This window comes from Danio rerio, chromosome 21 (genome assembly GCF_052040795.2).
Source record: "Danio rerio strain M-AB ecotype USA chromosome 21, GRCz13ab, whole genome shotgun sequence".
NCBI classification, from domain to species: Eukaryota; Metazoa; Chordata; class Actinopteri; order Cypriniformes; family Danionidae; genus Danio; species Danio rerio.
Genome location: NC_141041.1, coordinates 51,115,588 through 51,140,336, shown reverse-complemented (window position 1 = coordinate 51,140,336; position 24,749 = coordinate 51,115,588). Strand labels below are relative to the sequence as shown.

At 40.4% G+C, this 24,749-nt stretch overlaps 2 protein-coding genes across 7 annotated transcripts in view; both read right to left on the bottom strand.

Annotated features, from left to right (window-relative positions):
• The window catches only part of ddx46 (DEAD (Asp-Glu-Ala-Asp) box polypeptide 46), an 800,847-nt gene that overhangs the window by 418,969 nt on the left and 357,129 nt on the right, over window positions 1–24,749 (bottom strand). The gene's annotated exons all lie outside the window — the stretch shown is intronic.
• The window catches only part of jade2 (jade family PHD finger 2), a 29,784-nt gene continuing 6,796 nt past the window's right edge, over window positions 1,762–24,749 (bottom strand). The window contains exons 6-13 of one of the 6 annotated variants that reach the window (XR_015520865.1): window positions 24,232–24,443; window positions 23,483–23,650; window positions 21,760–21,876; window positions 18,956–19,462; window positions 17,359–17,476; window positions 10,243–11,132; window positions 8,655–10,070; window positions 7,957–8,271 (exon numbers count right to left, since the gene is read on the bottom strand). Coding sequence is in view for 1 of the 6 variants with exons in the window: in XM_087301991.1 (XP_087158117.1) it covers window positions 6,531–7,210; window positions 11,004–11,132; window positions 17,359–17,476; window positions 18,956–19,462; window positions 21,760–21,876; window positions 23,483–23,650; window positions 24,232–24,443 (1,931 nt within the window). In the remaining 5 variants the exon portion in view is untranslated. Of the gene's footprint in view, window positions 7,211–7,956; window positions 8,272–8,654; window positions 11,133–15,698; window positions 16,048–16,981; window positions 17,477–18,955; window positions 19,463–21,759; window positions 21,877–23,482; window positions 23,651–24,231; window positions 24,444–24,749 lie in introns of those variants that run through there. The other 5 variants (XM_087301991.1, XR_015520864.1, XR_015520866.1 and 2 more) reach the window with 5 other exon arrangements.

The window sequence follows — 24,749 nt, the reverse complement described above, 5'->3', positions numbered from 1 at the left end:
GTGATGCTGTCTGTGTGTCACTTGCTTTGGGTCAGGCAGCGGGACAACAAATGCTGAATATAAGCGGGAGCGGTCGGGTTCGGACTAATACCTGGCGGGAGCAGGTGGGAGCGGGATACATAAATTTAGTCCAACGCAGATCTCTAAATCACTTTAACCCTGGTAGTGTGTGTGTGTGTGAGCAGTGTGTGAGTATCTCCAGCAGCCTCTAATGGTCAACATGAGTGAATCGTGTTTGTTCTAATCAGACTTGATGCAGAAACACTTTGATTGACATTCTCCTGCTGTACGTGTCATCAGAGGGGGAAAGCCCCGCCCACTAGTGCCCATCTCTCCCTCATTAGCATAAACAGCAGCTCTGAGTGAGAAGCAGCCGTCTGTCCATTAGCCAATATGCTGTGTTCACGGCGGACACGGATGAAGCATCAAGCACGAGTGATTAACATGTTAAGTCAATGCAAAGATGCGAATATACATCCTGCGGCACGATATGCGCGAATGAGGCGGCGCGAATGACGCGGTTCGCATGATTGAAGTGGTGCGAGTTAAGCGTTTTGGGCCATGTCATGTCTGATTGGTCTGATGACATTAATCATATGAGACACAAAAAATCACTGATGTATTCTGATATTCCTATGCGTAAAAGCACAACTCTTAATGATGAAGCTAGGCGTAAGAGAAAGGAGAGGCGTCTCTGGCAGAGGGCGCGCTGAGCCAACAAACCAGCTGGACGAACTCTCTGTGAACCCTTTGCTACTTCTGATGACCCTTTTGCTCGTAGTCGCACTCTGGTTGAACTCCCTGCTCGTACTTTTGCTGAACTCTCTACCGAGTTCGCAAACCTGAATCTAAGTGCATAACTATATCACATTATAAATTAAGGCTGACATTAAAAATGCCTAAATGTTGATTTATATGATATAATGATGACTATATATCTGTCTTTTTACTGCTCAAGTGATTTAGCATGCTCCTTGAATGTATGATTTAAGTAGTTTGTGCACCTGTGTTTAGGGTTGATTTATGAACACTGTCACTGAGACACTGGGTATTAAAGCTGACATGTACTCTTCAGCTTTGCGCTTTCTGACTTCTGTATACTGAGAGTCGTAGGCTTTTTATTCTCAACCGAGGATAAAGTAAGGATTTTTGTTTCTGTTATTAGTCTTTTGTTTATTCTACCTTTTCAGTGGATTATTAATAAAAGTGTATTTTATGACTTTTCTTCACTGGAGTGGACATTGACTTCATTTTCCAGAACCCATCAAAGTGACCCTGTGTGGTAAAGTATGAATCTAATTTGTTCTTTTGCAAAATACATTCTAAAGACGATCCTTTAACTAAACTCTAGCTAAGAAATATAGAGAAGGGAGGATCCTGATTTTATCTTTGTTTAATTGAGGTGATTAAATAAAGGGGAATCAGCACAGCGATTGACACACTTAACGCTCGTACAAATGGCTAAAGTTTGAAAAGCTTCAGTGTAGATTCGCGCCGCGTTAATCAATCAGGAGCTTCGTCTTATAGGGGCATGATTATGACGTAGCGCCCTAATGTTGGTGTCCCGGGGGAAATCCACCTTCTGACACCAGACAACAGCTCATCAAATTGGCCTCGGCTCAGTTGGAAGCACTGCTGAAAGCCTCCATCATCCAGGTTCAGTTTCTGGAGGAGTTGATGAGCTTACAGAGCTGGTGCACCTCTGAAAGGATCTAGTGGACTCAGACACAGCTCCAAGCGAATCAACGCTTTTTTTCAGCCTTCCTAAAGCACATAAACACAGCTATTCTCTCAATAAAATCCATGTTAGCCATTTAGCAAGGAAGCTACAGTCACCGGGCAGACAAAAGCCCTGCCCTTGCCTTGAATCCGTGTCTATTTTGAAGAGTGAATGAAGTGAGTAAACTCCAAATGTCCACATGTGTATTTACGGGTGAATAGCACTATTTATCTGCGCGTGCCGTGTCTGGTGTGAACACATTATTAGAGTGTGACAACACACACACTGCTGTTTTACATCTGTCACTATGCTGACGCACAGCCATCTGTAGCTCCGCCCTCTTCTGAAAAGAGCACAATCTCATTTGCATTTAAAGCGACAGTCACCAAAACACCACAATTAAGAAGAAAGCCTGAAAGGGTCAGTTTCAGAGAGCTGGAGAACATTATCTGTGTGCTAATCTCAGCTCAAACTCAAACACACACATGAGAGACACAGCAGAGAGCATTTACAGCTTGTAAAAATAAGCAAAATAGGTTTTCTTTAATGGTGGCTGGCAAACCAGTGTATGGTGCGTTTACACCACCCAATGGGAAGGAGTGTTGAAAGAACGAAATCGACAACAACAAATTCAGTTCCTTATCAGATGTAGAGCTCGCAAATATATGAGCAGTGTGTCATACACTTGTAATTGTGTCTGTGCATTCTAGAATATGTTCGCTAATATTGCACCTGTGCGCCTGAGTGAACCTGCAAGTGTGTGTGTGTGTGTGTTTTGCGCAGGTGCAATAAAGGCCACACACACTCAGTAAAAGTGTATTGGGTTCTGTGTGATTCCCTGATGAGGGCCGAGAGAAACTTCTGACATGCCTGAAAATCATCTGACCATCCGACCACCGATTGGAAGGGTTGAATCATCTCTCCATCAGAATTCACAGCTGAATTAAAGCAGATTTGCACAGTGTATGCCCGGCTTCAGACTCTTCTGCAGAAGACTAAATCACTGGGACGTGTGCTTTACTCTAGTCTTCTGCTGAACAGACCTTTTGTTAGGATGCAGTATGCTCACAGACTCACTGTAAAGGAAGGTTTTCGGTAAATAAAGAATTATTATGAGGAAGAACGCTTCCTCAGCGTTATGAAGGAGTGTACGGGTGGATATCAGGGCAAGCTCTGTTCAGAAGACAACGTGATTACATCCACTTCAGAGCATTTGCAGACTCGCTTTTCTTTGGCGTCATCATACTAAAAGAAGAAGGAAATAAAATCAGTGCTTCATCTCTTTCTGTTGATTCTCTGGAGAGCCTCTCTTTGCCAAAGAAACCTAGCTGGTGTGCACATACAGGTTTAAGCTGTTCTGATGACTGTGATCACTTCTTTTCTTGAACCCTGAGATACACACTATGGGTTGATTGGGTCACAATCAGAGGGGAAATGCCAGCAAAGCCTGACGGCACTTTATAAGTGTGAATCCAATTTGAAATGCCAATAGAGCATTGAGGAGCTGACTGACTGACTGATGACGATGGTTTACAGAGTGTTTGGCTAAAGCAGGACTGAAGATTTCAGCAGTTTCTGGGACTCTTTTGCACAGGTGCTCAGTTCTGATTGCCATCTTTGTGATAAAATTGCTGAACATGCTGATTATTCCTTTGTTTTGGGGGCTTCGGAAGGCACAATTTAATGGAAAACAACAAGAGTCTTTTTGACTAAATGCACCAAAACGTGGAAGAGAAACAACCAGACACCTGTGAAGGCTTTGAGTCCGTCTGTTTTTGAGTGATTACCTCTTTACCTCTTACAGATGTCAATGAAAACCTTAGCATCTCTGCTCTGAAAGGTCCTAAAGCTCCCTGAATCAGAAACTAATCTCTGATGCACCCTTCCAGGTACACAAACACCTGCCTGTACATTCATTTTACTTAAAGTTTAGGTCTAAATATAATGATTGAAATAAATGAATGTTACATTTTGCGGCCCGTTCATAAAGGGAAGGGAAGAAGAAGAAGGAAACCAGAAGTACCAATAGAGGTGATCACTCAAAAAATGAGGATAAAAACGAAGTGGTCAAGCAACCAGCAACTGTGGACCACTTGAAGAAGTGCTGAGTTGTAATAACTAACGCAGACTTCATTTTCACACAAGCTTGGGAAGATTCGGCCATGATGGAAGCTGTCGTATGCGTGACGCTCTCACATCTAGCCTATGTCGGAGCAAATGAGGCGGAGGACACCGCGTGTACATGTGTGCTACATTCCCCGATGGATAATTGTGCTTATTTGCGTCAGATTTCCTCAGTACATCACTACATCTGTACATGCAGTCACATACTCTGGGAACACGACCTACACAGACGTCATAATGCCCACGTCACTGTCCTGCGTCAGGACACAACCTGCTGGCTCCCAGGAGGACAGTGTTCATCTAGACTTCTTCTTGTTTCTTGCTGCTTGTCGAGCACAAATGGTTATGGTTGCATAAATGACTACTAAACTGTGACACAGAAAACAAGCCATTACAGCTGAAGCTCTGGGAACGCATGTGGTCTGAGAGACTGTGCGTCCTACTGATGAAGCAAACGCTGAAGCCATGTTTCCACCATCAGGCCAATGCTAGCAGTGTTTCCACCCAAAGAAAAAAGTTAAATCTTTGCACAAAACTGGAATACGGCATTAAAGATTTGCAAATGCTGCAGAGTTTCCGTCTGATGAGTGAAGGAGAACAAAATGCTCCCTTCCTGCTAAGCATGCACAGAGAGAAGTGGAGTCTGCTGCACTGGTGGGATTCTCCACTGTGTGTTCTCCTCTAATAAATGAGCTCCGCCTCAGAAGACCAAGACTAAACGCAACGAACACGGTGAATGTGGTGGCTTCTGGAGGCATGAGACGGGAGCGCAGACAGATGCTCAAGACAGGTCTGGAGGGAATAACAATAGAAGAAGAAGAATACTACTGAAGCACTGTGATGAAGCACATGCTGGAATTTATACAGTACATTTGTTTACATCATAGTTTACGTGCAGCTTCAATGGTGTATTCTTAATTTCCATCAAGCATTTTTAATGCAAGAATCTAAAATGCGTTTAAAATAGGTGGATGGAAACACAGCTAGTGAGGGTGTCAGTGTGTTTCAACAGCCAGTCACATTTCCACTGTCAGTCCATGCTGGCCATGAAAACAAAACCAAAAACAGCATCAAACATCGGTCATCGGCCGCCCTGATGTCTAAATATCGGTCAGAGAAACACAGGCATGTGTGGCTCTTTTTGATCTGACAGTGGAAGCGCAGTTTAACTCAGGCCTGTCTGGCGCTCTCGTTGGCCCAAAGGTGGAAAAGCTGCACTGCAAAAAATGCTTCTTGTCTTGTTTCTAGTAAAAAATCTAAACACTCCAAATTTAAGAAGCATTTTCGGTAACACTTTAGAATAACTATCCATTATAACTAGTTTGTAGATCATTAATAAACTGTTAGTTAATGAATTATAAATCACTTGTTTAATAATAGTTTGTTAATTATTTATAACTGTGCCTTATAATTAGATAACTTACAAGCTGTTAGTTAACAAGTTATAAATACCTTATAAATAACTTGTTCACTGTATTTTAATGATTTATAACTATACCTAATAAATTAGTAACAGATCATGCTGTTAGTAACTTACTAACTAAAGACTTGTTAAGTATCAGTTAATAGTGTATATATGCTATTGGGACGTTATTCTAGTTGCAACTATTCCTCGTTTACTAACAGTTAATAAATGACGAATAGTTGCAACTTTAGAATAACGTCCCAATAACAGATATACACTATTAACTGATACTTAACAAGTCTTTAGTAAGTAAGTTACTAACAGCATGATCTGTTACTAATTTATTAGGTATAGTTATAAATCATTAAAATACAGTGAACAAGTCGTTTATAACTTGTTAACTAACAGTTTGTAATTTATCTAATTATAAGGAACAGTTATAAATAATTAACAAACTATTACCTATTACTAAACAAGTGATTTATAATTCATTAACTAACAGTTTATTAATGATCTACAAACTAGTTACACTGCAAAAAATGCTTTTCTTGCTTAGATTTTTTCTCTTGTTTCTAGTCTAAAAATCTAATTTTTTTTTATATCAAGAAGAATTTTCTAGACAAGCAAAACATATTGTCCTATTTTGAGAAATAATATGCCAATATTAAGTGAGTTTTTTTCTTTAAACAAGCTAAATAATCTGCCAGTGGGGTCAGCAAATTAATCTTGTTTTTTCTTTTGTCGTAAGATTATTTTGCTGACCCCATTGGCAGATTATTTTGCTTGTTTTAAGGAAAAACTCACTTAATATTGGCATATTATTTCTCAAAATAGGACAATATGTTTTTCTTGTCCAGAAAATTCTTCTTGATTTAGGAATTTTTAGATATTTGGACTAGAAACAAGACAAAATATCTAAGCAAGAAAAGCATTTTATGCAGTGTAATGGATAGTTATTCTAAAGTGTTACCGCATTTTCTAGACAAGCACTAAATACTGTCTTGTTTTCAGAAATAATGAGTCAAAATGAAGAGAGTTTCTCCTGAAAACAAGCTAAATAATCTTGTTTTCCTCTTTGACATAAGCTTATTTCCCTTACCCCATCAGCAGATTATTTAGCTTGTTTTAAGAGAAACTCAGCTAAATTTGCCTCGTTATTTCTGAAAACAAGACTATATTATCCGCTAGTCTAGAAAACGCTTCTTGATTTAGGAATTTACCATATTTGGACTAGAATCCAGACCGCATGTTTTGCAGCGTGCTCACGGCACAGGAACACATCTAGGAGGCGAGCAAACTTCGCCGCACCACCTCCTCCTTCCCAGCATGCATTTGAGGCATTCGCGACTTCCGGCTAAACAATCGCAATTCGCCGTCGCTCTGCTCTTCATCAGAGAAATAGCCGTCTGTTTCAGTGTCGGGTGTGTTGCTCTGCACAGACGACTCCACAGTCTGGCTTTTACAGCGGGTCTTGCTCTGTCTGGGCAGATGCATGCGTACGCTCTTCTGCGAGCGTTTCTCCAGCACTGAATCTCGCTCTTCTGAAATGTGGCACGAGTCCATTTTGGCGATGGCGGGCTGTAAAGGGTCTGACCTGCCGTCGCTGCTGCGCTGGAAATCCTCCGTTTTTTCTCCGCGTCTACACCGCCGCTCTGTCACACACACTTTACCTTTAGCAGGTGGAGAGCAGAGGGTCTTCCGGCGGCTGCGGGGTGCACTTTTGGGGTGTTTACGTCCTAGTCGGGGTGTCTTCCAGGTGTTCTGCATGGAGGAGTCCATCATGAGGCTAAGCAGGCTCTCCTCGCCTCGGAGCAGCTGGTCTGACAGCAGGCTGGCCGAGGTTTCGGGCGTCCCGGCAGACAGAGACCAGCGGCTCAGCATGCTCTCCGCTGAGATGTGGATGGACTGAGCCTGCCAGCTGTCGAACAGCGAGCCGTCTATGGGGAACGATCTGGAGAAACCTGTGGAGAAGATTCAGAAGTGTGCTTTCAGGTCACCATGCAAAAAAAAAAAAAAAGGTTCGGTCACACTTTATTTTAAAGTACACAGGAAATTAAAACTGACCATATTGATTTGTGTTAGCTTACATTGCTAGTTTAGTGCAGAACAATTCATCTGTACATGTCATTAAGACAAAAACAATAGTTTGCCCTTGTAGTCTTTGATTAAAGGGTCATGAAACCCCCTCTTTCAGTTCAAGCCTACCCCAGAATTTATTCACAAATGCTCCATGATGAGCAGAGCAGGGGGAAAAGAGAGGGGAGAACTACTCAAACTAAAACAAATCTGACCCAAACCGTGAGGAGACCCATGACTTTATAGTTTGCAAAGTTAACATGCAAAGAAATAAAACAATAATGAGTATTTAATAAGTAATTGAATGCCCTGCTACATGTACGAAAGGTTATTCGTAATTTCATATAATATATAGACATAACCACAGGGCCGGAGCAAGCTGAACTGCCACTCTAGGCAAACAACAGTCACGCCGCCCTCAACCCAGAAGTGAAAGTGGGGCGTTGGCAAGGGAGCTGACGCCGCCCTCTAGATTCTGCCGCCCTAGGCGCAGATAAAACTGAGGGAGCGGGTGGTGAGGGTAGTGTCGGGGACGCCGCCCTCTCTATTCTGCCACACTAGGCGCGGATATAACTGAAGACACAGGTGGTAAGGGGGTGTCACGGACGCTGCCCTCTCTATTCTGTCACCCTAGGCAGCTGCCTAGGCTGCCTCTATGAATAACCACAATGTGAATGACATTAACACTGAATGAGGACTTTTCTTCTCCTGAATTCCAAGTCTGAATGCAGACACAGTGGAGAAGAGCAAGTCTTTTTCCCTTTCTATTCCAACCATTAGTCCTGCCGGTAATCTGGAGGATTGTAATCTTAGGCGAACACAGCAGTATGGATATAGGCGATGTGTCTGCATGCTAACAAACTCAACTGATAAAAGACAAAGTCCGCCATTCTCCAATTCTTGTGCAGCTCTGGACAATAACACTTGCTACAAATCAACAGGTTGGCTGTATCGGCCCTGACAGCATCGCAGGGAAATCGATGTAACAAACCTCATAGATCATGAAAATAAACACATCCGACCCTTCACAACCACCTAAATACTGTGTGCCATGCCAGGCCGAGCCGGGGTCTCACAGCTTGGCAGATCTGTCCATATGGGTCTGTCAGAGCACATGCTCACATGAATAATTAGGAAGCCGGCTCTTCTCATAGGATAAGAAAACTCTGCTGTGAATAATTATGAGAAACCGACGCGTCATCACTCCATTAGCAGATTCACGCTACGTCACCGATTTTGATCCGTCCCAATAATAATGTTAATACCGAAAAGCTGAAATGATCCAGTTTTCCCCACAATTAAAGCTGTCAGGTGTAAACAGTGTCTGACTGATGCTCAACACACACACATCTGTTACAATCTCAGAAAAAGTACTTGAAGGTGTCGAACCTTTAAAATCTGCATATGCATTTGAGGTATTGGGCGGGTCTAGCATACTTAACCACGCCCATCCAGCAATCATCGCTATGACAACAAACAGAAAAGTTGAAGCATGGTGCTGATCTGATCTGAATGATTTAGTAAACATCGGTCCACGCCTGAGCAGTTTATCATGAAGTCCCGTATAAATGGGGAAAAGGACACATGCTTTAGATTTCTGTGCTGCGAGTCAACTGCAGAATACAAATATTCTTCAAGTGGAAATACCAGGCTTTTTATTGCTTGACTGTATTTATGGTCTTGAGCGTGCATGCACAGTTTAACACTGACAGGTGAGGAATGTGCACACGACAAATCACACACAGAAAACAAAACAGATGAAACTGCCACACACTCATCTAAGACGTTCTGTGAAGGGTGAAATGCAACAGAGTTTGATAACAGAGCCACTTTTAATCAAAAGCTCCTAAAAGGTTGCACTGTGTCCATCTTTCGTTTTACTACTTCAACCCTGCGACAAATGTTTTTTTTTACTCCAAACATCTAAACATTCTTAAACCAAGAAGCATTTTCTGGTAGAGCAACAGATATAGTGTCTTGTTTTAAATAATAATCAGTCAAAATAGCAGGTTTTCCTTAATAAATAATGGGCCCATGGGGGAAGCAGAATAATGTTGGTTTTCATTTTGACGTCAGATAATTTTTTTTCCTAATGTCAGATTATTTTGCTTGCTTTAAGGAAAAACTCATTATTTCTGAAAATATAATTTCTTATAAAATGCTTTGTGATGCAGGCGATATGGTGGCACAGTAGGTAGTGCTATCGCCTCACAGCAAGAAGGTCTCTGGTTTGAGCCTCGGCTTAGTCAGTTGGTGTTTCTGTGTGGAGTTTGCATGTTCTCCTCGTGTTGGCGTGGGTTTCCTCCGGGTGCTCCGGTTTCCCCCACAGTCCAAACACATGCGCTATAGGGGAATTGGGTAAGCTAAATTATGCATAGTGTATGGGTGTTTCCCAGTGATGGGTTGCAGCTGGAAGGGCATCCGCTGCGTAAAAAATATTCTGGATAAGTTGGCGGTTCATTCCGCTGTGGCGACCCCTGATTAATAAAGGGACTAAGCCAAAAAGAAAATGAATGAATGAATGAATGAATGCTTCTTGATTCATTAATTTTTTGATATTTGGACAAGAAACAAGACAACAAAACTCTGAAAATTATTGTTTGCAGTGTAAACCTGCTTTAAAACATTTTAAATCTGTTTCTGATCATTTAAATAGTTTGATGTTTTTATTCCTCACACTTACTGTGTGATTTTTTTAATAATTCTTATAATTATCTTGTTTATATAGACCAGTGGTGCTCAACCCTGTTCCTGGAGATCCACCTTCCTGCAAAGTTCAGCTCCAACCCTGATTAAACACACCTGAACTAATTAATCAGGACCTGAACAGCACTTGATAATTACAGGCCGGTGTGTTTGATATGGGTTGCTGCTGAAATCTGCAGGAAGGTCGATCTCCAGGAACAGGGTTGCTCACGGGTTGGTGATATAGACACTTTAAATTTTCATTGTGCATGAAATGTGCTATATAAATAATCTTGCCTTGCCTAATAAAAACATCGACACAAACAAGAAATAAAAAAACAATAATTTACATAAGCCCAATTACAAAGTCTGCACATCATTTAAATGCATCATTTTTTCACCTGCCACATAAAGAACTTACTTTGAAGGGAGCTATCATGCACAAATCGCTTTTCTGTGGGGTTTAAACCCAGTAGTGTGTGTGTGAGCAGTGTGTGAGTATCTCCAGCAGCCTCTAATGCTCAACATGAGTGAATCGTGTTTGTTCTAATCAGACTTGATGCAGAAACACTGTGATTGACATTCTCCTGCTGTACGTGTCATCAGAGGGGGAAAGCCCCGCCCACTAGTGCCCATCTCACCCTCATTAGCATAGGACATTAGTCTTGTTTTTGAATCTGCCACTATGCTGATGCACATGCATCTGTAGCTCCGCCCTCTTCTGAAAAGAGCGCAATCTCATTTGCATTTAAAGCAACAGTCACTAAAACACCTCAAAAGCCTAAGAGGGTCAGTTTCAGAGAGCTGGAGAACATTATCTGTGTGCTGTTCTCAGCTGAATCTTCACTACACACTCTTCAGAGATTTATTTTAAATCTTGCAAAAAGAGGCAGAACAGGTCTCCTTTAGATTTATTGCATGCAAACAGAAAGCACAGTGCAGCTCTTTTGAGATTTACGACTGAATGATTTTGCAACAGGGTTACACACTTACCCAGCTGTGAGAAAAGAGAGTTGTCATCTGATCTCCACTTGTCTTTCTTTTCTGGACTATTCTTCCTCCTTTCCTTTACTCGTTCCTGGACTCTATTGCGATGCTTCCTTTCGCCTCTCTGAGATTTTTCTGTGTACAGAATATAAAAGAGTGTGCAAAATATAAAAAATACAAGCCACAAAACATCAACAGCAGGCCTGAGAAACAGACATATGAGAATATTGCACCTAAACTTCTCCAGATATTTTCAATTGTTCTCAAAGCTCCACCTGTCAGTGCACATTTTAGACAAGAAAACGCACCGACCAGTTTCACAACAATTCAAAAACTGCATACTAGGAGTTTTTGTCTTGTTTCTAGTCCAAATATTTAGAAATCCTTAAATTTCTTTTAAAAATTGAAGCATTTTCAAGACTAGCAACAAATTGTTTTCACCAATAATAAGGCAAAATTTCGTGAGATTTTACTGAAAACAAGCAAAATATCGGGCAGCTTGATATGAAAATCAAATTAGCATCTAACATCAGTGCCAAAAAGCATCAAAAGTGAATTACAGCACTGTCCTGTAATCAGTTATTAACGTTTTTTACTGTCAACATTAGATGTTAATTTGATGGCATTTATACATCACAGTAATTGACATGTATTGTGGGGATTCAATGTATTTTAACGATGAGCAATGAATATGCATTTGTTTAATAGTGTTTTCTTCTGGGTTGGTTGAAGTTAAAGGCAGCATTAGGTTTGAGGAGGTTTAAAGGTCATGAAATTAATGTACAGCAAATAAATTAACAGATTAATGTGTATTGAACTTTAATTAGCTCAATGCTAGCGTCTTTTACAATGTATTTTACAATATGAAGTAATAAATTTAATGTGCATTTTACTTATTATTTTTCTGGGTTGGATAAGGTTTAGGTTTAGGTTTACTGGTAGGTTTAAAGATCATAAAATAAACTTCAACTAAGGCAATGTTAGCATCTTTAACTTTAATGGGCAACTGTACTGTATATATGCATGGCAAGTGTTTTTCAGCCTCTGAGAAAAGTTAAAGCGGCTATTTTAAATTTCATAAGGTTTCTTTTACAGCATCAATAATGTAATTTAATCAAAATACAGTCCATTTAACAGACATAAGCATTCTTTCAAGTGTAATTTTGACATTTTAGTTTATCCAGTGTTAGATGCCAATTTGATGAGGCATTCTAGAGATACAATTACTCAGCAAAAATGCTTTTCTTATTCAGATTTTTGTCTTGTTTCTAGTCCAAATATCCACAAATTCTTAAATCAAGAAGCATTTTCTAGACAAGCAAAACATATTGTCTTGTTTAAAAAAATAAAATGCCAAAATGAAGTGAGTTTTTCCTTAAAACAAGCTAAATAATCTGCCAATGGGGTAAGCAAAATAATATTGTCACAAATCGAAAAACAAGATTATTTTGCTTGATTTAAGGAAAAACTCACTTAATTTTGGCTTATTATTTCTTAAAACAAGACAATATGTTTTGCTTGTCTAGAAAATGCTTCTTGATCTAAGAATTTGTAGATATTTGGACTAGAAACAAGAGGAAGAATCTAAGTAAGAAAAGCATTTTTTGCAGTGAATGCATTTTACAATAATATTAATAATAAATATGAATGTATTTTTAATTTTCTTATTATTTACTGTACAGACACACAGACATTGCATGATACATTAGGTCTTCATTATTTACCTGTAAGTGTTATTCAAAAATTTGAGTAGTAAAAATGTGTATGAACCCTGCGTTTAGGACTGAGAGTTATCTATTCATCTACTATTGCTGTTGTGTCGTCCTTATTTATGTTGAGCCATTCTGTCCCTCTTTTAACATACATTTGAGGTCCTGAGAGTTTCTTTTTTTAACAGCGAGTTAAGACCGAGGAGCAGAGCTCACAGAAGACCCTCATTAAACAACCAATGAGCTCACAGAAGATACTCGCCAAATAGCCAATGAGCTTGCAGAAGACACTCATCGAACAGCCAATGAGCTTGCAGAAGAGACACTCATTGTTTGTTGTGTTTTGGAGGCTAATGCTCACATAACTGTACAAAACCCTCCATTCATCAGTAGGAAATGTTGATTAGACTTTTGATTTGTTCTTCAAACTCACTTCCATGTTGCTAAGGTCTTCTGGTTGATGTGTAGAGTTGTTGCTAAGGTGTTCTGGGTGCTGTTGGGCAGGTTGGGCAGTGTTTCTATGCACTTGACTGTAAAACTTGATTGTTAAAAAACAAAATCTAGAAACGTTTCTCTGCTTGAGCCAGCGGTAAAGAAAGCAAAAAAGACTTTATTATGTTTTGTCAGCAGGGCTGTGAGTGGCTCAGAGAGAGTTTACATGCTCGTGTGTTGAAGCTGATGCAGGATCAGTCGAGTCTGAGGAGAACGATGGAGAAATTAAATGTGTAAATTATTAAATTAACATTAATTTCATTTACATGCACTGTGTCTCTTTTGGGGGTGGAAAAGAGCTTAATTGGATGTTTGGGGGATAAACATGGGACAATACATTCTGAACATGTCATTGATATGCCTTATATATGGGATATAAGGTGTTGAAAGAACATTTTCCTTCAATATTGTTTTATAGTTTGATTAGTTTGCTCTCGAAGTCGTGTTGTTGTGTGCAATTCTACGCAATTTACTTTTTTAATTATATGCCATGTAATATCATTCATTCATTCATTCATTTTCTTGTCGGCTTAGTCCCTTTATTAATCCGGGGTCGCCACAGCGGAATGAACCGCCAACTTATCCAGCAAGTTTTTACGCTGCGGATGCCCTTCCAGCCGCAACACATCACTGGGAAACATCCACACACACACACACTACAGACAATTTAGCCAACCCAATTGACCTGTACCGCATGTGTTTGGACTGTGGGGGAAACCGGAGCACCATGCAATATTAATTTAGGCAAATGTTCCTAACTGTAGTTACTTTAGTCAATGTAAAGTACAGAATTTATTTAAGTCTACAAAGAACTTTAATAAACCAAATGCAAGAATATTCCAGCATTATGTGTTCATTTAAACACTTATCAATGTATGTGTAAACTGTTCTTGCTTATCTGAATTAATATTATCAAGTGCACAATTGTTAAACACAATATAAATGCAATATTGTAGGTCTTCTTTAAATCCCACTTTAAATGGACCCTTTTCACACTTCCGGGTTTCTCAGTAGCAGAAGTCGTCATAGTTGGGAAAACTAATGTTTTTTTACAATCTTATTTGCTCAAACATTAAAGAAAATCTCCACGGTTATGTTATAAAGATGTTCCCAAAAGGGAAAAAATAGTGTGAGAGTGATGACGGCAGCCAGAGGAGAGAATAACGTCAAGGTTACTGTCCTGCACCACAGACGCTGCATTAGGCTGCATGTACACTGCAGATCTTCATGGTCAATTCCAAACTGCGACTGAATCTGATTTTTTGGATGAGCTGCTCACATTATCTTATAAAAGTGACTGCTATCCGATCGTCTGCATTTACACTGCACACAGCACAGGCGAGATGACCAGGAAAAAGAGCGGCCGCTGACTAACAGCTGATAATTAAAGAGTGCTCTTTCCTCTATTCCTGTATGTAATCTGTTTGCAGCTTTTGAGCTGTTTTACTATAGTTTATGACAGAAAGCTTCTCTTTTGTCCATCTTCTTTTGATGTATAGTCTTTTTTAAACCTTCAGGCTTCTTAATGTAATGTCCATGGCGTGATTTATGCATGTGACGTATGCACTAGTTTTATGTTAGTTGATACTGGTTACGTGGCGGACATTACGCTGTCTCGCTCTCGTTAACATGCTTATACCTGTGCTATATGACAATATAAAGCTGTTTAAGTCCTTGTGTATGAGATTTAAGGTTTGGGACTCTGCTGAAGTCTGTTCTGAAAAGAAAGTGTCAGACTTGACGTCATTCGCTGCGGTTTTTACCGACGTGTGACTCGCATTAACAGGTGAAAATCCGATCTACCTGCTTACACTGCAGACACGAGAACACAGATCTGATTTATATCGGATTAATTTCCACATATGAACAAGGCCTGAATCTGATTTCAGTAAATCGGAATCCATGTGATCCGGCCCGGATTGGCTAATCGGGAGGACCGGGAGAATTCCCGGTGGGCTGGTCTGTTTTTGGGCCACGATGGCCGGTGTTCCTAGCTGCTTGCACTCTCAGCAGTTACACTTTTTCATTTATTTATTCATTTGACCATAGCTTCAGTCTTTTTATTCATTATTTTGCAGCAGCTCCGCTATTTTTATTTATTTTCTTGCAGTCCCGTGAGCAAAATGCAGCCTGCAGGTTAACTGACGTTAATGATGATGTAACTATCGACCCCAAACAGCGGCACCTTAGTGAATATAAGAATTCGAATAATTAATATTAATGAATAATACACCTGCTCAATGAAAACGAGATGATTTACTACAATAATAATTCTGACATAACTTGATCAGAAGTCTAAAAAGGGGAAAAACAGATTAAGCCATCAATATAAAGTTCTGCTGTGTCTTAAGGGTCATAAGTCATCACTTATTTTTTAATCCTTGTTATTAGCGCCATTGTGGGCCAGTGGTAAGCATATTGCATAACAACGCCACGGACCCGTGTTCAAATCTCACCTGATAATTTATAATAATTTTTTTTTTTTTTCATTTTTATTGTTAAGACATATAATAAATACTGTTAGGGCTGTTGAACATTTCTAAAGCAGCTGTTTTCTTGAAAAAGACGTGATAGTGCCATTAGAAACTGAATTGGAATCAGTCGTGAACTGAGGTGGGCCGGTCTGTCTTGAAACTCCAGGGCTGAAATTGAGTCCCACTCCGGCCCTGCATGTGATTTGTTCCTGCTTACACGTACATGAGCCGTATCCCATCTGTGCCACATGACTGGAGAACAAAATCAGAATTGAGTCACTTGAACAGTGCAGTGTAAATGCGGCCTTGGAAACGCCTCGCACAAGCAGTAATTTGTTTTTTCTGTAATTTGAAGCAAAGATGTATAAAAACTTGCTGGATAAGTTGGCGGTTCATTCCTCTGTGGCGACCCCGGGTTAATAAAGGGACTAAGCCCACAAGAAAATGAATGAAGGAATGATGATATGATACAAACATAAACACAGATCTAACATCTAAATATTAAAAAATATCAGGGATTTAAGCTGCTGATGACCGTTAAATACGTCATAACAGGCTTGTGAAAAGGGTCCATATTGAATATCAATGTGTTTACATCATACAGAATCAGCGGTACAGGAAGGTTTGATGAGGTTATAGGCAGATTTATGGATTGGTTAAGGTTAGGGACAGGTTTAGGTGTATGGGTAGGTTTAAGGGTTGGGTAAGATTAATAATAAAGCAGTTATTCTTTGGATTGGTTAAGGTTAAACACAGATGTGGGTTTAAAGATCAGGAAATAAATATTTTGAGATTGCACGAATTCTCCTTCGGCTTAATCCCTGATTCAATCCCTTATTAGCAGATTGAACCGCCAACTATTCCAGCCTATGTTTTACGCAGCAGATGCCCTTCCAGCCACAACCCAGTACTGGGAAACACCCATACACACCCATTCACACACACACACTCATACACTACGGCCAATTTAGTTGATCAATTCCCCTATAGCGCATGTGTTTGGACTGTGGGGGAAACTGGAGCACCCAGAGGAAACCCACACCAACACGGGGAGAACATGCAAACTCCACACAGAAACACCAACTGACCCAGCCGGGCTTGAAGCAGCAACCTTCTGAGCCGATTGTGCTACCCACTGCGCCACCGTGCTGCCCTTTTCCAGTATCATGCAGCGCTGATATTAATAGTGTGTATATGAACAGAATAAATCAGTATGAGACACTGATAGACGAATGTTGCTCCTCCTCCTCATTCTCTCTCCTGTTTGTCAAGCCACGCCCACTCTCCAGCTGACCACGCCCATTCCAGCTGCATAAGTTTTCTGAGGTGGACTTATGGTTAAGGACAGGTTTGTTGGTAGATATGGGTAGATTTATGGGTTGGTTAAGGAAAGGTCTAGCAGTATGGGTTGGTTTAACATTTGGGATAGGTTTAGTGGCATTTTATACACCTCACAGTCATATTTCAGTGTGTGCACCATGACCATTTGCTTAAAATATAAATCAATAACTGTATTTGAACTGTATTTGTAGATCTGTAGTGCCATACATGTGCTTTAAAGAGTAAACATATATACTTCAGATGTTGGTGCACTTCCACCATAGATGTGGTTGCATCAGTTTAACATTGGCACTGACCAAAATCTTAAAAGAACCTTCATGAGAGAGTTGTGCAGGGTTATCATACCTCCGACCAGGTTCTGCTCCATGAGCTGAATCTGCAATGAAAAGATCTTCTCCTGCAGGTTACATAAAGAGTGCTTGATCTTCTCTCTGCGTGTGATCATGCAGCACAGATTTCTGACCTGAAAACAAACAAAAAACACCACTTATGTTTAAGTCACACTGACATTGGGAGTTAGAATGCTTCTATAATGTGACACAGGACACCGGTGTAAACTCACAGTGCTAAAGCTGACATTACCTCTGACTGTAGCCTTTCCTCAACTGTTCAATAATGACTACTAACTAAATCTCAGCTACTAACTCTATCACAATATCATCATCTACCTCAATCTCAACTACTAAACTACTATCAGAAATGTCAAAATTAAGTGAGTTTTCGTAATCAGCCAATAGAGAAAGCAAAATAATCTTATGTCATGATAAAAACAAGATTGTTTTGTTCATACCGACTGTATCACTCTGGGCACCTCAGTGTTTCCAGCACAAACTGTCCAAAACCCCCGCAAAAATCCACACAAAACATTAAACAAAAACATTAACCCCCCAAAAAAACAAAAACATTAAAAAACGAGTCGGTACACACACTTGGGTTTTATACATTTTTCAAATCAAATACAAGTTCAAAACATCCAAACCTGCCCAAATTTTGCCAACCCGCTTATGCCATTTTTTATTAGCAAAATCCATCTGCAGAAAGACGTTCATCATCTGGTATTATCTAAAAATGTGTAAATATACTGTATATTTGAATAAAAGTATTACAATAAATAAAATAAATAAATAAATTTATTTATTTAAAAAATCTAAATTATATATAATTACACATAAAAACACAATTTTAAAACAGATTTATTTATATAAAAATATTGATTCCCATTTGCACATATTTGCACTATTTAAAGTAGTTATGTTAACTGATATGCATGAGTTCAGCTGACTCTTTTTATAAGTTGAATAAGTTTGGCCAAGTAAATCTTTGATATATAAGTTGTGTCAACACTTTCAATCCACAAAACTTGACTTGACTTAAGTTAAGTTGACTTAAGTTCATTCATTCATTCATTTTCTTTTCAGCTTAGTCCCTTCATTAATCTGGGGTCACCACAGTGGAATGAACCGCCAACTTATCCAGCATTTGTTTTACGCAGTGGATGCCCTTCTAGCTGCAACCCATCACTGGGAAACATCCACACACACTCAATTACAAACATACACTACGGACAATTTAGCCTACCCAATTCACCTGAACCGCATGTGCTTGGACTGTGGGGGAAACCGGAGCACCCGGAGGAAACCCACATGAACACAGGGAGAACATGCAAACTCCACACAGAAACACCAACTGACCCAGCCGAGGCTCAAACCAGCAACCTTCGAACGTCACCGTGTCGCCCCAAAATATTAAGTTGTCATAACTGATTGCCACAATCATTTTTTGCGGTGCACTTGAGGGTTTATAAATGATTAAATATACAGTTTTGGCTAACTGAACTGAGGTATCACAATAACCAAATTATAACACTTGGAGCAGGAGAACTCATGTATATTCAGAGCGGGACTGAAATATCTAGTGTTTGGTGTGACAGGTCTTCGCTCACCCTCTCCAGGTCCTGGCGCAGATGAGTGAAGAGCTTCAGTCGGCGGTACAGCACGTCCTGCTCCTGCTGCGCCAGATTGTCCACCTCGTCCCTCTTCATGGACACCAGCGGCTTGTTGCCGTTGGTTTTCCGCCTCAGTTTCCAGTACTGGAAGAGGAAGTCCACGTGAGCGTCGGGCAGGGACAGGCTCTCTGCGATGTCTTTGGGATCCACCAGTGTGTAGAACTCATCCTCCAGCTCCTGCAGCTTCTGCTTGCGCTGGCTGGCTTTCTCCCGCTCCGCCTGCTCCTGCTTCTGCGCCGCTGCCGGATCCGGGACGGCGTGCCGCGGGTCAGGTCTGTCTGACTGTACGCCGCCGCTGCTGTTTGAGCGCCAGACGCTGCTGTGCTCCAGACAGTAGGATTTAAAGCGGACTTCATCATTGTCCGCCAGTGTGGTGCGCATCTCCAGACCGTGGTCAAACGCACAGGTCACGTGGAAGGCCACGGTGCAGGACGGCATGGAGCACTGTGTGGAAGAACACCCGATTAGAGACTGCATTTCATTTAGGCATGGGCCGATATTGACATTTTTTATATTGATGATTATATATTGATGACTGACAATTATACAGCTGAAATCAAAATTATTAGCCCCCCCTGAAGTGTCAACCCCTTGTATATTTATCCCTGAACTGATTTCTGTTCTCTTTGCCATGATGACAGCACAACAGGCTCAACATTAAGGACAACATTAAGATGGCCCGAGGCCTGTGTGTGAGATGCTCGGGACAGTAGATCATTACTAGCCCGATCGAGCCACTGCTGCCCTGTCACTAAAGTTTAATTTGCCTGTGACCATTTGTCAATTGCTTGCAGATACAGTCAGAATCGAAAAACAGTTTGTGTTTTGAAGCCTTCAAATGCTACCTTCTCGCTTCCTCTTATCTGATCGGATGTTGAGCATGTTATTTTCATCCGTAACAACCCGTACAGCGAAGAGACAGCAGCATGGCGGCAACATCAAGGGGTGATGCAAAAGGAAAACAATTGTTTCTAACGTCTTGGAAGCAGACATTTGCGAGGGTACGCCACGACAAAAAAAATTAAGATGTTTTGTAAAGTTTGCCGGCGGTTTGGCAGGTCAGCCATCTTTTGTTTGCAAAAAAATACCTGCACATTTTGCTACGTTTGTTTGCAAAACACTTTGAATTCTGCTCATTATACATTTATTAACTTTTTACAAATATTTAAATTCAAAACTTACAAACATTTTGACTTTTTTCTTTTAATTTGTGGCCAAGAAATATCTATTAACTTTTCTTTGGAAGACTAGTGAAAGTATTGGCAGGGCAAAGAAAAATCTGATCCACTGGTCAGTAGAAAAAATCCTTAGCGTTAAACCCTGACATAATATTAGACTAGATATTCTTCAAGACACTAGTGTTCAGCTTAAAGTGACATGTAAAGGCTTCACTAGGGTAATTAGGGTAAAGTTAGGGTAATTAGGCAAGTCATTGTATAACAGTGGTTTGTTCTGGAGACAATCCAACACTAATATTGCTGAAGGGGCCAATAATATTGAGCTTAACATGGCTTTAAAACTATTAAAAACTGCTTTTACTCTAGCCCAAATAAAACAAATCAGACTTTCTCCAGAAGAACAAACATTAGAGGAAACACTGAGAACATTTCCTGAATCTGTTCAACAACATTTGGGAAATATTGGAGAAAGAAAAAAATTAGCAGGAGAGTGAAAAATTCTGACTTCAACTGTATATCCCATAAAGCCAATCTCAGCTGCCTGATTGCTTGTATCACTGTAAAATATAACCTATATTATAACAGAGCTTAGTTTTAGTTTAAAAACTTTATTAATCCGCTTGGGGCAATTCATTTGGACATGATGGTGTTTCACATATAGCATAACAAGAATGACACACTTAACACAATAAACATCAACACTTAACAGCAAATACATCCATTCATTCATTTTCTTATCGGCTTGGTGCCTTTATTAATCCCGGGTCACCACTGCGGAATGAACCGCCAACTTATCCAGCAAGTTTGTTTTATGCAGCGGATGCCCTTCCAGCCGCAACTCATCTCTGGGAAACATCCACACACACACTCATACACTACAGACAATTTAGCCTACCCAATTCACCTGTACCGCATGTGTTTGGACTGTGGGGGGAAACCGGAGCACCCGGAGGAAACCCACGCAAGTGCAGGGAGAACATGCAAACTCCACACAGAAACACCAACTGAGCCGAGGATCAAACCAGCGACCCAGCGACCCCCACTGCGCCACTGCGTCGCCCCACAGTAAATACAAAAAACAAATAATAGTCCTTCGATCAACTACATTTATTACATGACCTAATTGCTTCAGGCACAAAAGTAAATTCATAACGATGTGTGGAAGATCTTATTGTCCTTAGACGTCGACCAAGGTGCATCCACTCAACATGTTTATTTAAGGGATGTGTTCTGTCTCCTAGTATTTTATGTGCCATCCTCAACACCTGCTGTTCGTAATAGCATGCAAGACTTCGCAGGGGAACTCCCAAAATCTCTGAACACAAATTAACGATGCCTTGAAGACGATTCTTGTCTTTTATGGACAGTGAAGAAAACCAACAAATAAAGGCAAAGGACAGAATACTTGCAATAAATGAATTGTAAAAGGTCTTCAGAATAACTGGCTCTACATTAAAAGAGTTGAGTTTCCGCAGTCTTTGCAGAGCCTTATTAACAATTGCTCTACTCTGCTAAATGCGACGCTTCATTTTGCATTTTCTGTATTGTCACGCGGTCTCTCACCTGTATGCAGGTGCCGGAGTGTTCACAGCACAGGCTGCAGGACAGGGCCCATCGGCTGGCGGGGATGTGGGAGACTTTGGTGATCGGCTCCATCTTCTCTGGGCAGCCGATGCTCACCTTTATCAACAAGTAAACAACACAAGTCAGAAAATGCTTTACAAGAAAAGTAAATCTTTTCTTTTTGTTTGTTTCTAGTCCAAATATCTGCAAATTCTTAAAATCGCAAAGCATTTTCTAGGCAAGCTAAATATCGTCTTGATTTCAGAAATAATGAGTCAAAATGAAGTGAGTTTCTCCTTAAAACAAGCAGAATAATCTGACAATGGGGTAAACAATATATATCTGTCATATATATCTGTCATATATATCTGTCATAACAATATAGCTCATCTGTCATTAAACAATATCCTATGTCAAAAGAAAAACGGTATGTGGGAGACACTAGGGATATGTGACGTCAAGGTATTAATAGGAATATCAATAATTGATAGTAATAGAGCTGGGCGATATGGCAAAAAAAATTACCACGATAATTTTTTTCATATCCGTCGATATCGATATTTAACACAATAAATGTAAAATCTTTATATCTATCAATTATATTAGATTTTCAGCATGCCAATGGCTTTGTGCAGCTGATTTAACACATTTAGTGAAATGTTTTAGCTGTCTGACAATATAAATAATAAACAAAAGAACAACCGTAATTCAGCATTTACTTGTTCAAGTTTTCAACAGCCAAAGACATTACCTACAAGCTATTGGATATTATTGTTCAACATCAGAAAAAAAAATAAACCCGATTTGGAGCAAGGTGAGTTAATAGTCACAGAGTATTCAGTTTTGGATGAACTCTCCTTTTAATGGTGAGTATGGTGAATTTAGGGTGAAATATACTTTAATGTATTTTATTTAGGGATGCTAATGATTACTTGATCTATTGATTGCCGATAACGCTTTAATTGATAGACCTTATCGATGACTGATTCAGCGTGGACATGTAAAGGTTTAGTTATGCTTTGCGCTGAGACGCATCCACGCATTACATCATCAAGTGTGTGCAGTTTACCTTATGCTGTCACCCTCTTGACATCCCATATTGCGGGTCGCATAAACCCTTGTTATGTGCATATCTCCGATATATCCGCGCGTGTTTTAACCAAATTTATCTGACAGACTGGCACGAATAGGTCTATGCAGACTCTCAATGTACAAAATGCGCATCACAACGTAAACATGCGGGGAGCCAGCCGGGGAGCCTCTCCATGGAGCTTCTGCGCTGGTTTGCCAACACTTGTTTATGTCTGTAATTTCTGAACATCTTCATAAGGGTGGTCTTGTTTTACATGGTGAAACAGGTCGTAGTGTTGCCTGCTTTTGATGACACGAGTCGTCTGTGCAGTTTGCGGCGCATGTTGCTCTGTTTTGTGTTGGATAGCGAAAAACTACGTAGCTCATGAAGTCCAGTGACGCTTCTTGTCAACAATGTCTGTGACTCTGACCTATTTTACCGAATTTCTTTCTTCCTCCTTTCAGTGCAGCTAACACTAAACTTGTACGGCGTGCGGCAGTAGGAAGGAAGGTGTGTATACATATATATATTAGTCTGTGATTTTCACCGCTGTCTCCTTATGACATGACTCCCAGGCTGAAGCTTCAGAGCACATGTATAAAAGTAAACGCTCCTGATAACTACTGCTCCCAGAATGCCGTGCACTGGTACCTCAGGGATCCATAAGGCACAGCTGACGTGAACCCACTTGGTCCCGCTGCGTGTGGGTTTCAGAGCTCCTCCTCTGCGGGGACACAGCAGACATTTGGACTGAACTCCGAGCGCACACGTCCGGCACAGCCAGTTCCCCTGCGGCACCTTCAGGATCCCGTAACACGCCTGCCGGAGCAGAACACAACACACGATTAAAGGATTAATTGAAAGGATGTAAATGATCATATACATTAGTTTCTACTGCAAACCCACACAGATTCCACAGCAGAAGAGCTGCTATAAATCAGGGCTGGCTGAGGTGTGTGTGCATTTACAGTGTGGTAGTCTGCTGATTGAATTTTTCAGCATTTGAGCTTTGGTCAAGGGAGAGACAAAACTACTGTAGATTATAACTTTTGTAGGAGAAAAGTTCTTCCTTCTCTATTGGAAATGAAGAACAGTAACCCTGAGCTGTAGCAGGAGTTATGCTTTTAACACCCAAAGCAACACCTCTGCCAGTGTGAGCATCCTTCCCTGAAATCCCCCCTGACTGTGTAACCCAGGCCAATTCTCCTCCAAATAATAACTCCAACACAATGATCCACCTAATAATGCTCATATTGCCCAACAAACGGAGGCATAATCAGAGATGTTTTCCAGCAGGACACGGATTTCAAGTGTGACCATCAGCAAAACAAACTAAATGTAGGACAATACTCCCTCTCCTGCCTTCTCCTACACACACACATACACACACACAATTGTACCTGGTGCACGCAGACGTTGCAGTTGTCGCAGAACACCATCTCGTTGCCGTCCTCTCCTTCAGGCGATCGGCACACATCACACACCACGTCCTCGTCGTACTCGATGCCCAAACCCTCCTGGTTCTCGATCTGCTGCTGCATGTTCTGCTGACAGCGGCGCTCCAGCTCCACCAGCAGCTGCTCCATGGTCAGCTCGTCCAGCTCCGGCAGAGCTGAGGACACACACACACACACACACACGCGCACACACACACTGATCAGCACTGCTAGCTCTGAACAGATAATTTATACACGGCTAATTGTGGTGATGTACTTATTTTAATAATATTTAATTAATTAACTTTTTTTATTTTATTTGTGTTTGTTTATTTATTTATTTGATTAATTAATTATTAAATTATTTATCAATTTATTCATTTATTTATTTATTAATTAAATAAATAGATAACTAATTTATGTATTTTATATATATATATATATAATTATTCATTAATTTATATATTTATTTGTTTTATTAT